The sequence below is a fragment of the Anolis sagrei genome, chromosome 4 (genome assembly GCF_037176765.1).
Source record: "Anolis sagrei isolate rAnoSag1 chromosome 4, rAnoSag1.mat, whole genome shotgun sequence".
NCBI lineage: Eukaryota > Metazoa > Chordata > Lepidosauria > Squamata > Dactyloidae > Anolis > Anolis sagrei.
The window spans coordinates 131,204,276-131,219,102 of NC_090024.1; the positions used below are offsets into that span (position 1 = coordinate 131,204,276).

The window sequence follows — 14,827 nt, forward strand, 5'->3', positions numbered from 1 at the left end:
GATACGCTCGTACAGGTAATATGTAAAACTGGTGCTCTGTCCCTTTCCTTGCATGAGTGCAGGAAAATAAGGGAAAATGTATTGTCGAAGCATGTGGACAATTTCAACAGAAAGAAGGAAACTATGAAAATGAACAAAATCTGGCTACCAGTATTAAAAAACTCTAAGATTACAACAGCAAAACAACAAAGGGAAAACAATCAGGAACATCTAATCACCTCTCAAGAAAAGATTGCCCCAGGCACTGCCAGGTCATCAAATGCTAATCAAGGTGGTCAATTGAAACATTCACATCTAGCTCCAGCAGACAATAGTTCTTTGTCCCACCCTGGTCATTCCACAGATATATAAACCCATTTTCCTAGTTCCAACAGACCTCACTACCTCTGAGGATGCTTGCCATAGATGCAGGTGAAATGTCAGGAGAGAATGCCTCTAGAACATGGCCATATAGCCTCCAAAAAAACCTACAACAACCCAATAAGGGAAAACATTCTAAGATGCACCCCATTTTTAGAGGTGTTTATATTGGTAAAAGAGTGCACCTTAGAATTAGAGAAATTGGGTATTTTAAACTTTACCAGATTAATTCAGACAAAATAGGCCTTGAAAGAATTGATAATACTGTAATCCACAAAAAGATATTGTAATACACAATATCTCATATGTTCAAACCATTTATTTATCATACAATATAATTATTAGGATCAGCAAAGAGCTTGAACATTTGGCCACTATTTTGGGACATTGTGCTTGTTACAATGCCTAAATAAATATAAAATTACCTTTGCATTTTGGATTTAGGATGTTTGATTTCAGGATTTTTTTCCAATAGATGGCATAAGCCACTTCCACATAGCTGAATAAAATCCCACAATATTTGCTTTGAACTGGCAGTGTGGACTCAGATAACCCATTTCAGAGCAGATATTCTGGGTTATTCTGCCCTGATATTCTTAGTTATATGGCTGTGTGGAAGGAGCCCAAGATTGTTTACATCAGAACTCCCTTCTGGTAGTAGACAAATCGCAAGCAAAGAGGACTTTGCTTGATAGAAACCTGACCTCAAGGGAAGAAAAATATTGTTGCAGCAGGCTGTACCAGGAAACAGCTTGGGCTACTTAGACACAGGATCACTTTCCCTTATGTGATGGACAAGGACATCTGTTGAGTCAATTGTGTGCACTCTAGAGAAACTGGGCTCTATGAAAAATGAATTAGTTTCTTTTCTGTAGCAGTGGCAGCTCCGTCAGATGGTTGGCTTAGGAACAGGAATGAGAGAGACATGGTTAGCAAGAGACTTTGCTTAAAGGCCCGAAGCTTGGAAAGAAGTCTTGAGCATTGTCATTTGTCTCAAATATGGACAGTAAGGGATTTAATGAGCTCACCTCCTCAAGAGATTGGAGTACGTTTGTCATTCTCTTTCTCAGAGATGCAGGAATCAAACCAAAGGAGATTCCTCATGTGACTTATGATCTCATCAGACGGGGCAATTTTCCCACTGTACGTTACTTACTCTCCCTTTGGTCATGGAGTCCATTACACAGCACACATCTACTTCTGCACTCCCTGCAGGGATGCTATGGATTCACAATGCGTAGTGAATCTGTATGGCAATGTGATATGGTTACAAAATGGATCAATGTGTGTGCTGGTGCTGTAGTGTTACCATCAGGCAGGGGAAAAAGCTTCTGAATTCAAGGACAGATAACAATGATGCAGGTGTTGCTTGGATCAAGAGAAAATAGTTTATTCAAGGTGTTGTCGAAGGCTTTCATGGCTGGGAAGGAATCCCACTGGAGCATTGCAACACACCCAAATACCTGGGAGTCACTTTGGACCGTGCTCTGACCTACAAGAAGCACTGCCTGAACATCAAGCAAAAAGTGGGAGCTAGAAACAACATTATACGAAAGCTGACTGGCACAACCTGGGGATCACAACCAGACACAGTGAAGACATCTGCCCTTGTGCTATGCTACTCTGCTGCTGAGTACGCATGCCCAGTGTGGAACACATCTCACCACACTAAAACAATAGATGTGGCTCTTAATGAGACATGGCGCATTATCACAGGGTGTCTGCGCCCTACACCACTGGAGAAATTACACTGCTTAGCCTTTATTGCACCACCTGACATCCGCCGGGAAGTAGCAGCTAATAGTGAAAGGACCAAGGCAGAGACATCTCCAGTTCATCCCCTGTTTGGGTATCAGCCAGCACGTCAATGACTTAAATCAAGAAATAGTTTTCTTAGATCTACAGAGACACTCGCTGGAACACCTCAGCAAACGAGAGTCCAAAAGTGGCAGGTCCAAACCCAGCACCTCAATCCGTGGGTGATACCAGGTGAGAAACTCCCTCCTGGGCACACAGAAGACTGGGCGACTTGGAAGGCACTGAACAGACTGCGCTCTGGCACCACGAGATGCAGAGCCAATCTTAAGAAATGGGGCTATAGGGTGGAATCCACGGCATGCGAGTGTGGAGAAGAACAAACCACTGACCACCTGTTGCAATGCAACCTGAGCCCAGCCACATGCACAATGGATGACCTTCTTGCGGCAACACTAGAGGCACTCCAAGTGGCCAGATACTGGTCAAAGGACATCTAATCAACTACCAAGTTTGCAAAATCTGTGGGTTTTTTTTTAATCTGTTTGTTTTGTACTGTTAGAAATGTAATCCAATGGTATGGTTGCTGATGACACGATAAATAAATAAATAAATGGCTGGAATCACTGGGTTGTTGTAGGTTTTTCGGGCTGTATGGCCATGTTCTAGAAGCATTCTCTCCTGATGTTTTGCCTGCATCTATGGCAGGCATCCTTAGAGGTTGTGATCACATATGGCAACAAATCTGGTTAGAAAATGTAATTTGCACTGGAAATTGGGTTGCGTCTAAAAGGCATACTTTAAATAACAGAAAACCTTTGACTCCTTTGTTTTCAAAAAAGCACATTAGATACATGGACTAAATGTCCAAGGTTATGTCATATTTATGCAGCTAAGGTGTATTTTACAGACAAGTTTTAATTTAATAATAATAATAATAATAATAATAATAATAATAATAATCTTTATTTATACCCCGCCACCACCTCCCCAATGGGGACTCGGAGCAGCTTACATGAGGCCAAGCCCACATAACAATTACAATAAAGAAAAACCAAAACACAAACCAAAAACGCGAACAATAAAAATAACATCATATTGACATGAAAACATATGCATACATAACAATATAAAAATTACAATAAGCACAAGCACAATAACAATGGGCGGGCTATATGTAATGATTAAAAACAAACAGAATTAAAACTAGTTAATTAAAACTCAGGTGAGATAAAAGAAGGAAGTAGGTAATTTGTGGAGAACTCATTATAGGGGTGTGTGTGGAAGCAGGCTTTTCCACAGGAGGGGGAAGGGAGGAATACTCTGATGATAGAACTTAAAGCTGATCAATAATTTGCAGTTATATACCTATTCATCAAAGGTGCAGCGGAAGAGCCAGGTTTTGTTGTTGTTCATTCGTTCAGTCGTCTCCGACTCTTCGTGACCTCATGGACCAGACCACGCCAGAGCTCCCTGTCGGCTGTCACCACCCCCAGCTCCTTCAAGGTCAGTCCAGTCACTTCAAGGATGCCATCCATCCATCTTGCCCTTGGTCGGCCCCTCTTCCTTTTACCTTCTACTTTCCCCAGCATAATTGTCTTCTCTAGGCTTCTTCTGATTTCCTGGCCACAGTCTGCATCTGCAGTAATCTTTGCACCTAGAAATACAAAGTCTGTCACGGCCTCCACATTTTCTCCCTCTATTTTCCAGTTGTCAATCATTCTTGTTGCCATAATCTTGGTTTTTTTTTATGTTTAGCTGCAACCCGGCTTTTGCGCTTTCTTCTTTCACCTTGATTAGAAGGCTCCTCAGAGTGGAGCCAGGTTTTAAGATTCTTTAAAAAAATTTCTAGGGAAGGGGCTTTCCTAATTTCGCCAGGCAGTGAGTTCCAGAGTCGGGGAGCCACAGCGGAAAAGGCTCTCTCCCTTGTACTTACCAGGTGAGCTTGTGAGACTGGCAGGGGCGAGAGAAGGGTCTCCTCTGAAGATCAGAGGGCCCTAGGTGGTTCATGGAGGGAGATACGGTCACAAAGGTAGATGTATCAAGATTGTTTTAATTTCTGCTCTGTGAAGCCGTTCATGGCAACACTGTTGTGAAATCTTTAATGTCATGAATAACAGAACAAGTGTATTCATGCTGCACCTCTGAATTGTGTTGCCTCATTGGATTAGATGGCCCTTTTGTTCTTTTTGTAGGGCTGGGGCTGGGAATAAAGTGCTGGAGATCTAACCAGAAAATTGGGGCTAGGCAGATTTAATCAGTAGCTAAACCATTATTCAAATGCACATTGGAACATCCAAGCACAATTGGAACATCCAAGGTATGTAAAGTATTGTTTGGGGGTGTTTTTGGGGGAAGGATGTCAGCAATAGGACACAAGCCAGTATTTGGGATGAACACATATCTACATATAGTTTAAATGCAGCACTGACTCCATTCTCACAACCACATATGTAGTGAAGGCAGCCTGAATAACAAATGACACTTTAAAATAATAATATATTTTTATTTCTTTATTTAAAATTGCACTTTTGTCCTCTTTCTCAAGCAGAGCTGCTTGCCATCCTCACATTTACTGCACAACAGTTTGAGCAGAAGGCATTTGAGTACAGAACAGTTTCCCACCCATTTTGACTCCATCCACCAGAAGCAGTCAAATAAAGTAAGATGGGTAGTGCTATTTTTTTTACTTAGGGCAGATTCAGGAAAATTCCTTGGGATCAACACTGGATCCAATTTAGATCTGTTGTTTGGAAGTCCAAACCTATATTGGTTGCCAGACAGACCCATTGCCTTTCCACACTACAATGAAGATCTGCATTTCTTGATAAGGGGGACAAAAGGGGAAGAAAAGAAAAAGTGGCAGTGCCTTTAAAAATTGTATACACCCATTTCTTCAAATGCAGTAAAGTGAAATTCACTCTGTACTGTATTCAAAGAAATAGGTTTACACAATTAGTCTAAAAGATTGCTGCCACATTTCCTTCCCTCCTCCTTCCATTGGACTTTTTATACTGCAATAAACACAACAACCTCTTTAAAAAACCTATGTGATATCTTAGATCAGTGGTTCTCAACCTATGGGTCCCCAGATGTTTTGGCCTTCAACTCCCAGAAATCCTAACAGCTGGTAAATTGGCTGGGATTACTGGGAGTTGTAGGCCGAAACACCTGGAGACCCACAGGTTGAGTACCACTGTCTTAGATGCAGGTGTAGCTTCTTGCACAGCACTGTGTTCTTACTAATCCAAAGAGCAAAGTCAAGATGGCAAGAACGGCAACAGGAGAAAACAAGTTGTATCTGAATGATTTGATCGAATGATTTAAGTAGATATAGCCGAGTGAGCATACATTAGAAACATCGGAATAATTATAAATCTGAATAATAAGCCTATTAAAGCAGAATGGGTGTCATGCTTTATGACAAGGATCAACTTGAGCTATGTGTACTGTAAAAGTTTGTTAACATTACACTAATGTGGATTTTGGTGTTCAGTGCAAAATTCAATATCTTCTACATCAGGGATCCTCAAACTATTTAAATAGAGGGCCAGGTCACAGTCTCTCAAACTGTTGATAGGGCCAGATTTTTTTAATTTTTTAAAATAATAATAATAATAATAATAATAATAAGATGATGATGATGATTATTATTATTGTATTTCAGTATGGTGTAGATCAGTGATGGGTAACCTTTTGAGCTTGGTGTGTCAAAATTTGCCAAAAACCTAAGCATAACTTGGGTGGGGTGTCAACTTCGAGGAAAAAAACCCATAATTTTGCAATATTTATAGTTTAAGTAAGTAAGAAGAATGTATATTCCATGCTGAGTTATGGAGTGAACAATGCTCAAATGTGCAGATGTTAAATTTGTAGAGCCTTTTACAAATTTAAGGATGGAATTAGATTGGCTCTTATAAGGTGTACTTCTCTGTATGTGGCCGCGTGTCATCAAAAATAGCCATGCGTGTCAGTGCTGACACGCGTGTCATAGGTTCACCATCACGGGTGTAGATATTATTGTATCTGCAGCATGGGCCAGATTATAATTAAAAAAAAACATGAATGAATTCCTATGCACACTGCACACATTTTATTTGTAGTGCAAAAAACACTTAAAAACAATACAATAATTAAAATGAAGAACAATTTTAACAAATATAAACTTATTAGTATTTCAATGGGAAGTGTGGACCTGCTTTTGGCTGATGAAATAGGATTGTTATTGTGTGCTTTCAGGTCGTTTCAGACTTAGATTGATCCTGAGTGAGGGCTGAGTAAATGACCTTGGAGGGCCATATCTGGCCCCCGGGCCTTAGTTTGAGGACCCCTGCTCTACATCTTGAATTTTATATGATTTTTGCAACTTAGAACTACAATCCAACCCCTTCAATGGCCAGACCACCACCTTCTCCACTCTGGAGTCTTTTTCTGACAGGGCTGGCAGCATATATTATGTGCATGTGGCTAAAGCTATGCTGCCTCTGGACCAGAATGGAGCCCTTTTTACCTGACCAATATGTCTGTTTCTAACAACCCTCCTCTATACCTTTGGTGGTGTCTGGCTGGCTTTCCTTGCTTCCTGACAAATGCTCATTAGTTTCCTGTTTTTTGTCAATGGAATGTCTTTTGTTTTCTCTTTGACTGGGACACTTTGTTTATAGTTCTTGCAAGAGTCCCCCTGGCAAGGTCTGCAGTGTGCAACTCTGGCCTTCCAGATGTGCAGGACTGCAACCCCCACCCCCCAGCAGTCAATAATGAGGGATGATGGAAGTTGCAGTCCAGTTTCTACAAATTCATTAAAGAGACTCTTAACCACTAAAAGAAAAATGATTTGCTGAGCAATAGTGAAAATAAACCCAACGTATTCTGAGAGTCTGACTGGCTAGAAGTCACAGATAAAATCTGTTTTATCAAATGCAAGACCAGTTGCATCTCTTATAAATAAGGATGGAAAGCAATAGTCACTGAAATTAGAACAACTTTGGAGATATTTAGAGACAACACAAAATCCCCATAGAAGACTTGAGGTACTTGGTGGCAATGTCTTTTGCTTTTCTAGCAAGAAACAGGAATGTTACTTTCCCACAATAGGCACTAGATAAAACCAAATATGGCAAAACAAACAAGCAAAGAAAGAAATATCGAGATACCTGACTGTAAAAACTATGCCTCATGATGAATTCAGGGGGTGTCAGCACAACAGGCACCATCAGATCCATGGAAGGGGATCCACTCCTCTCCATTACCACTCCTGCTCTACTGTTATGTATAATTTAGCTATGAGCACTTTCTTCCTCTAAACAAAAGTTGAAATTGTCAAAGGCTTTCATGGCCGAAATCACTGGGTTGTTGTAGGTTTTTTCGGGCTATATGGCCATGTTCTCGAGGCATTCTCTCCTGACATTTCGCCTGCATCTATGGCAAGCATCCTCAGAGATAGTGAGGTCTGTTGGAACTAGGAAAATGGGTTTATATAAATGTGGAATGACCAGGGTGGGACAAAGAACTCTTGTCTGTTGGAGCTAGGTGTGAATGTTTCAACTGACCACCTTGATTTGTTGAGATGTCCTTGATTGTTTCCTCTCAGTTGTTTTGCTGTTGTAATTTTAGAGTTTTTAATACTGGTAGCCAGATTTTGTTCATTTTCATGGTTTCCTCCTTTCTGTTGAAATTGTCCACATGCTTGTGTATTTCAATGGCTTCTCTGTGTAGTTTGACTTGGTGGTTGTTAGAGTGGCCCAGCATTTCTGTGTTCTCAAATAAAATGCTGTGTCCAGATTGGTTCATCAGGTGCTCTGCTACGGCTGACTTCTCTGGTTGAAGTAGTCTGCAGTGCCTTTCATGTTCCTTGATTCGTGTTTGGGCAATGCTGTGTTTGGTGGTTCCTATGTAGACTTGTCCACAGCTGCATGGTATACAGCAAAACAACAAAGAGGAAACAATCAAGGACATCTAATCACCTCTCAACAAAAGATTGCCCCAAGCACTGCCAGGCCATTAAATGCTAATCAAGTTGAAACATTCACACCTAGCTCCAACAAACAAGAATTGTTTGTCCCACCCTAGTCATTCCACAAATATATAAACCGATTTTCCTAGTTCCAACAGACCTCACTATAACTTCCACCACACCCTAATCTTTCAGCTCATGGTGGCTCAGAATTCACTGTCATACACTCTCTTTTTTCACATTAAGCTTTTGTTTTGCTTTACATCTAGAAATCCATTTCATGTTATTCTGATTAGCACAATAAACCAAAGGCAACAGATGGAGGCAGCTTTTGTATGCTGCAAAATAAATAAATAAATAAATAACACTTGGGCCTTTCCTGCAAGGCACAGATGAATCTCATCTCACTCAAGCAAAATCAGGCTGCTTTGCCTACATGCGCTTCTTCTGACTGCAGCCACTGGAGACTAAAACACGGTCTGGTAAAGGTATCCCCGCTTGTAGGCACTCAGTGGGTAAAATGTAGTCACAACAAACTTGCCATCGAATCTCTTCCCAGAAAGTGCCTGCTGAGCAGCTTTGGAATCACCAGCATTTGTATACTCTACAAAAACCTGGAAAGAAACAGGCAGGACATTAATCTCTTCTGCATTTTTATAAAGAACAGGCAACAGACCAAAGTAAGTCGACAGCAAGATATATTGAAGACACATGGTAGAAATTCAGCTCCCACTCTGATTCTTCACCAACCCCTTGCAATCCCTTTGCTTCTGACACTGTAAGACAGTGGTTCTCAACCTGTGAGTCCCCAGATGTTTTGGCCTTCAACTCCCAAAAATCCTAATAGCTGGTAAACTGGCTGGGATTTCTGGGAGTTGTAGGCCAAAACACCTAGGGACCCACAGGCTGAGAACCACTGCTGTAAGATGTGTGAGGGAGACTCCCACCTTGAACCATTCAGGTCCAGACTAAAATCCCTTGAGATGAAAACCTCAGACTTATTAATCAAATGACAAAGAGCAGTAAACAATGACTGTCCTTAAGCAGAGGCTGGGTGGCCATCTGTTGGGAGTGCTTTCATTGTGTTTTCCTGCATGGTAGGGGGTTGGACTGGATGGCTCTTGTGGCCCCTTTCAACTCTATGCTGCTGTTTTTCTATGATTGTCCAGTAAAATTGGCATTCACATACAACTCCTCATCATATTGATGTTCCTGGTGTCCAGTGATTATAAATCATACCATAATCAATTAGTAATTTAAAAATTGGAAATAACATCACGGATTTTATGATTGAGTTGAAGTCCTTACTTAGTATCTTATTTTAGCATGTTGGTTTTTCATTGGATTTTAATTACCTTGGTTTGGTCTGTGTTCCCTTTTGGTTATATTTATTTATTTATTTACTTTATTACTTTATGTATATTCCACCCTTCCCACCCCACTGGGGACTCAGGGCGGATTACAATGTACATATACATGGCAAACATTCAATACCATAGACACACAACATATATAGACAGACAAACAGAGAGGCTATTTAACATTCCAGCTTCATGAGGGTATTCTGGCCACCAGGGGAGCTCTCGCTTCACCGTCCATTTGTAACACTGATGGAGTACTTCCCCACTCTTTGCATGCTTGCTGGAGATTTTTAAGGCATTGTAAATTAGTTAAATTAACCTAAATTTCTTACTTGACAGATGCAACTATATTTCGGGCTGCAATGGTCGACAGTGAGCTACACAATGGTTGGAAGCTCACTCCAACCCGGGCTGGCTTTGACCTCATGACCTTTTGGTCAGTAATGATCTAATACAGCTGACTCCCATTCAGCTGCGCCACAGTCCCAGTTGCTCTACTATTGCTCTAAAATTATTGCACATTTAGAAATTTGATTGTATGTCACTGCATTACTGATTCGTTTCAAGATATGATGCCCAAACAACTCATTTGATAGGCTTCTGACAAAAACAGATAGATACACACACACATACACATTTTAAAGTATATTTTATATTATGTATTTCATACATTTTATGCTAACATATATGATCAAAGCATCATGTGTTGCAATATGCAATTCTATTTGAAATATATTTATTTATATATATCAACGATTTTTGTCGTGTCAGGAATGTCCTCTCACAACAGGACGCTTCTGACACGACAAAAAAAAACAACAACCCAAAAAACAAAAAAAACAAAAAACCCCAATAAATTATACTGACACTACATAGACAACCTAGATATGTTTCCAAGGAGAACCTTGGCTGCTGAAATAGCTGATTTTCCCTCCCGCCGCCCCAATGTATTCCCAGCTAAAAGAAGGTAAGAGAACAATTGTTCTGTACTATTGGATCATAATGTGAGGGGGGGGGGGTGTTCTGTGTCACTCGCTACCCCCTTCCTAATGAAGTTATACTAGCCCTCCTTTGTTGCCCTTTCATTGGTAGATGACAAGCTTTTGGAAAATGACTGTTGTACAATAAAATATTTTTGCTTTTGTTTTCCTGTTGCTCTCTTTTCTTTCTGCTCCCTGTGCTCTCCGATCACGCCATAAGATCCCTGCCTATGATTCATACCATGTCTATCTGCAAGTTCCGTTGTAGCTGGAAGCTGTAACCAAATACAACATGTAAATGGAAGCAACTCCCATGTACATATGCAAAGCATTTTAAATGATACTTTTCAAAACCAATGCATGAATCTGCTTAAGGATCACCTGCAACAATTGTCAGAACAGAACATAAAGTTGTCTCTGAAAGCAGAGTTTGTCTCTGAAAGCAGAGTACATTTATTCCACTGAAATGACAAGTTAGTCAACAGAGCCATGTATTAAAATGGAATAAAATAAACCCCTCAATTGCATGTGTACTTACATGACCTTTGCCGGGACTTTCCTTAGGAACAAACAGGGAAACAATCTGCCCATACTTGCTACACTCTTCTTTTATGTCATCTATGATATCTGTGGAAACAGAAAGAAAAATGACAACGTATTTGTTATTTATTGATTTACAGTATTTATATACCACTTTTCTCACCCCTGGGGGGACTCAAGGCATACATATCAATGAGTACAGAGGGTGTGGGAATTCCATTTTTTGAATGCTTGCTTAACAAAGAAAAAAAAAAGAGATAAGGTTAATCTGATTTGACTTGTTTTTGAGAGACCTGTGTTGATTTTTCATAAGCCTGGCATTCATTTCTAAATGCTTACAGATTGTATGTTTAATGAACTGCTCCAGAATCTTTCCTAGTATTGATGTCAAGCTGACTAGGGAGTAGTTGTTTGGGTCCTCTTTTCTATGCTTTTTAAAGATTGGGACAACATTTGCCTTCCTCCAGTCTGCTGGAATTTCTGCTTTTCTCCAGAAAATCTCAAAAATGATTGCCAGTGGTTCTGAAATTACTTCTGCCAGTTCTTTTAATGCCCTTGGATGTAATTTAATGGGCCCTGGAGAGCTAAATGCATTTAGATTAGCCAGATATTCTTGTACTGCCTTCTTACCTATTTTGTGCTGCATTTTTTTCTACTCTTCCATTATTCCCAAGTTAAGCACTGCTAACTTTTAGGGAGGAGAATGATGAAAGAAGGATGTTGAGTAGCTCCACCCTTCCTCTATCCTCTGTTAACATTTCACCATCACCTATATGACGATGCCCCATTATTTCTTTCCCTGTCTCATTGCTTGCTGCCTCCCTCCCCCTGGGCACTGAGTAATCAGGCATATTTAGAGAGAAAGGAACACTCAGTTCCTTCCTTCCTTCCTCACCCTGCATGATTCCTCACTACCAGGAGTACACCCCACCCACTTCCCTCGCAAGGACCATAGCACCTATTTCCCCTGTGGGGATATTTGTACTCATTCCACATTTGCAGGGGGCTGACTGTACATTTTCCAATTCATTTCAGAATGTGGTGTGTCAGTAGTTCTCAACCTGTTGGTCCCCAGATGTTTTGGCCTTCTCAGTGGTGAAGGGGGCCTTCTCAATGGTGGCCCTGTCTCTAGAACGCCCTTCCAAGGGAAATAGGACAGGCCCCATCCCTCCCCTCCTTTTGTAAGAGCTTGAAGACCTGGTGGTTTCAACAAGCCTTTAAAAATGACCAGTTCTAACTCAGCCCTACACATTGTTATTCTTACTACCAAATACTCAGATTCTTTCCCCTAATTGGCCCCAGAATGAACAGCCACAGACCCGTATCTAATATTATTGTTGCCTGCCATAGCATTGCACTTAATTCCTGGGCCCCCTAGAATTTTGGTCTTCTTTCTCCTCCTCCTCCTCCTCTTCTCCTTCTCCTCCTCCTCCTCCTCCTTCTTCTCCCCCTCCCCCTCCTCCTCCTTCTCCTCCTTATCATTATTATTATTGGCCTTCAACTCCCAAAAATCCTAACAGCTGGTAACCTGGTAGGGATTTCTGGGAATTATAGGCCAAAACACCTGGGTACCCACAGGTTGAGAACCACCATGGTATGTGAAAACAGTGTACTGACCTTCAAATTCTTCTTCACTTTGAAAAGAAGCATCATTCAAAATATTCAGAAGCCTTAACACGGGACTTGGAAGCATCACCAGATCTTCAGTGTGGGGAGCTATTCAAATAGCAGGGTTAAAGATAGAAGTCATCATTATATATCACTGATAAATAGTATGTTGGTACAAAGAGTTAATCATAGAACTGGAAAAGACATGAACATGAGCTGTTCATGAGCTGTTCAGTTTGAACATGAGCTGTTCAGTTTAACCTGTCATGCAGGAAAATCAAAGCATTCCTGACAGATGACCATCCAAACTCTGCTTAAAAACCTATAGAGGAGACAAAGTTCCAAAGTAGCATATCCTACAGCTCTTACTGTCAGAAAATTCTTTGTAATGTTTAGGTGGAATCTCTTTTCCTGCAATTTGAATCCATTGCAGAAAAAAAGTTTGTCCCCTCCTCAATGTGACATCCTTTTAAATATTTAAACATGGCTATTGTGTACTCCCTTAACCTTCTTTTATACAAGCTAAACATACCCAGCTCCCTAAGCTGCACCTCATAGGGTTTGGTTTCTCTCTTCTGGACAATTCCAGCTTATCAATATCCTTCTTCTTAAACTGTGGTGCCCAGAACTGGACACAGTATTCCAGATGAGATCTGACCAAAGCAGAAAAGAAGGGGACGATGACTTTCTTTGATTTAGGCATTACGCTCTATTGATGTAGCTAGACTTGCATTGTTTTTTTGGTTTTGGTTTTTTTTTTAGCTACCACATCACACTCTTGACTCATGTTCAGCTTGTAGTCCACTAAGATTCATAGATCTCTTTCACAAAGACTGTTTGTCTTCTAACAATTAACAGGATATTTAAAATCTCCTCGCACTATTACATATCTCCCTGTGATTATGTGGTCATCTGTTCTACGAAGTTATCATCCAAGTCCTCAGTCTGGCTTGGAGGTCTGCAGTAGATATCAATAATAGCATCCCTGGTTTTTCATTCCCACTCTATTCTTAATCAGATACTCTCAACATAGCTTCCAGAATCTAAGTCATGGGTCTTCTCATAGATGTGAATATTCTTAACATACCATACACCTCCTTTCCTCCTCCTTTCCTGTTTTGTCTATTTTTCAGAAATAGGTTATAACTCTCTATTGCTGCATTCCAATCATAAGACCCATCTCAGGAGATTTCGAGGATAATAATAATAATAATCTATATAAATAAAAATGTAATGTTCGTTTGTGGGATTAACAGAACTCAAAAACCACTGGGGGAATTGACACCAAATTTGGACACAAGACAGCTAACAACCCAATGCATGTCCTTCACTCATAAAAACACTAAAAAACACAGCAGAAGGGACTTAGAAAACCCTAAAAGGCTAAATGACGAAAAGCTAAATGTCAATACAGAAAAAAAGAAGAGAGAGGGAGGGAAGGGGAGAAAAAAAGAAAGAAAGAAAAGAAAGAAAGGAGGGGAAAAAGAAGGAAAGGGAGAAGGAAGCATGTAAGCAAAGAGAGAAGGAAGGAAAGAGGTAGAGAAGGAAGAAAGGAGAGAAAGAGGGAGGGAAAGAAAAAGGGGGAAAGAAGGAAAGTTAGAGAAGGAAGGAAGGAGAGAAGGAAAGAAAAAAGGGAAAGAAGGAAGGAAAGAGGGAGCGAAGGAAGGGGGAAGAAGTAGAGAAAGAGGGAGGGAAGGAAAGAAGGAAAGAGAGAAGAAAGAAAATAGAGACAGCAGAAGAGAAAGAAAAATGGGGAAAGAAAGAAAGAGAATGTTTTTGTCGTGTCAGGAGCGACTTGAGAAACTGCAAGTTGTTTCTGGTGTGAGAGAATTGGCCATCTGCAAGGACATTGCTCAGGGGACACCCAGATGATTTGATGTTTTTATCATCTTTGTGGGAGGCTTCACTCATGTCCCCGCATGAAGAGCTGGAGCTGATAGAGGGAACTCATCCGCTTCTCCCCGGATTTGAACCTGCAACCTGTCGGGCCTTCAGTCCTGCCGGCACAGGGGTTTAACCCACTGCGCCACCGGGGGCTCCTTGGGAAAGAGATAGAGAAGGAAGGAAGAAGAGAAGGAAAGACGGGAAGGAAGGAAGGAAAGAGGGAGTGAAGGAAGGAGGGAAAGCAAGAGAGAAAGAGGGAAGGTTGGCCACAGCAATGCGTGGCGGGTACAGCTAGTAATAATAATAATAATAATAACTTTATTTATACCTTGCCACCATCTCCCCAAGGGGACTCGGGGCAGCTTATATGAGGCCAAGCCCAACAA

At 40.8% G+C, this 14,827-nt stretch overlaps 1 protein-coding gene across 1 annotated transcript in view; it reads right to left on the reverse strand.

Annotated features, from left to right (window-relative positions):
• Nucleotides 1-4,613: 4,613 nt before the first annotated feature.
• Nucleotides 4,614-14,827, reverse strand: part of UHMK1 (U2AF homology motif kinase 1) — a 31,333-nt gene continuing 21,119 nt past the window's right edge. The window contains exons 6-8 of the mRNA XM_060774339.2: nt 12,567-12,665; nt 10,948-11,036; nt 4,614-8,682 (exon numbers count right to left, since the gene is read on the reverse strand). Coding sequence (XP_060630322.2) covers nt 8,536-8,682; nt 10,948-11,036; nt 12,567-12,665 — 335 coding nt within the window. The 3' untranslated portion in view covers nt 4,614-8,535. The remainder of the gene's footprint in view (nt 8,683-10,947; nt 11,037-12,566; nt 12,666-14,827) is intronic.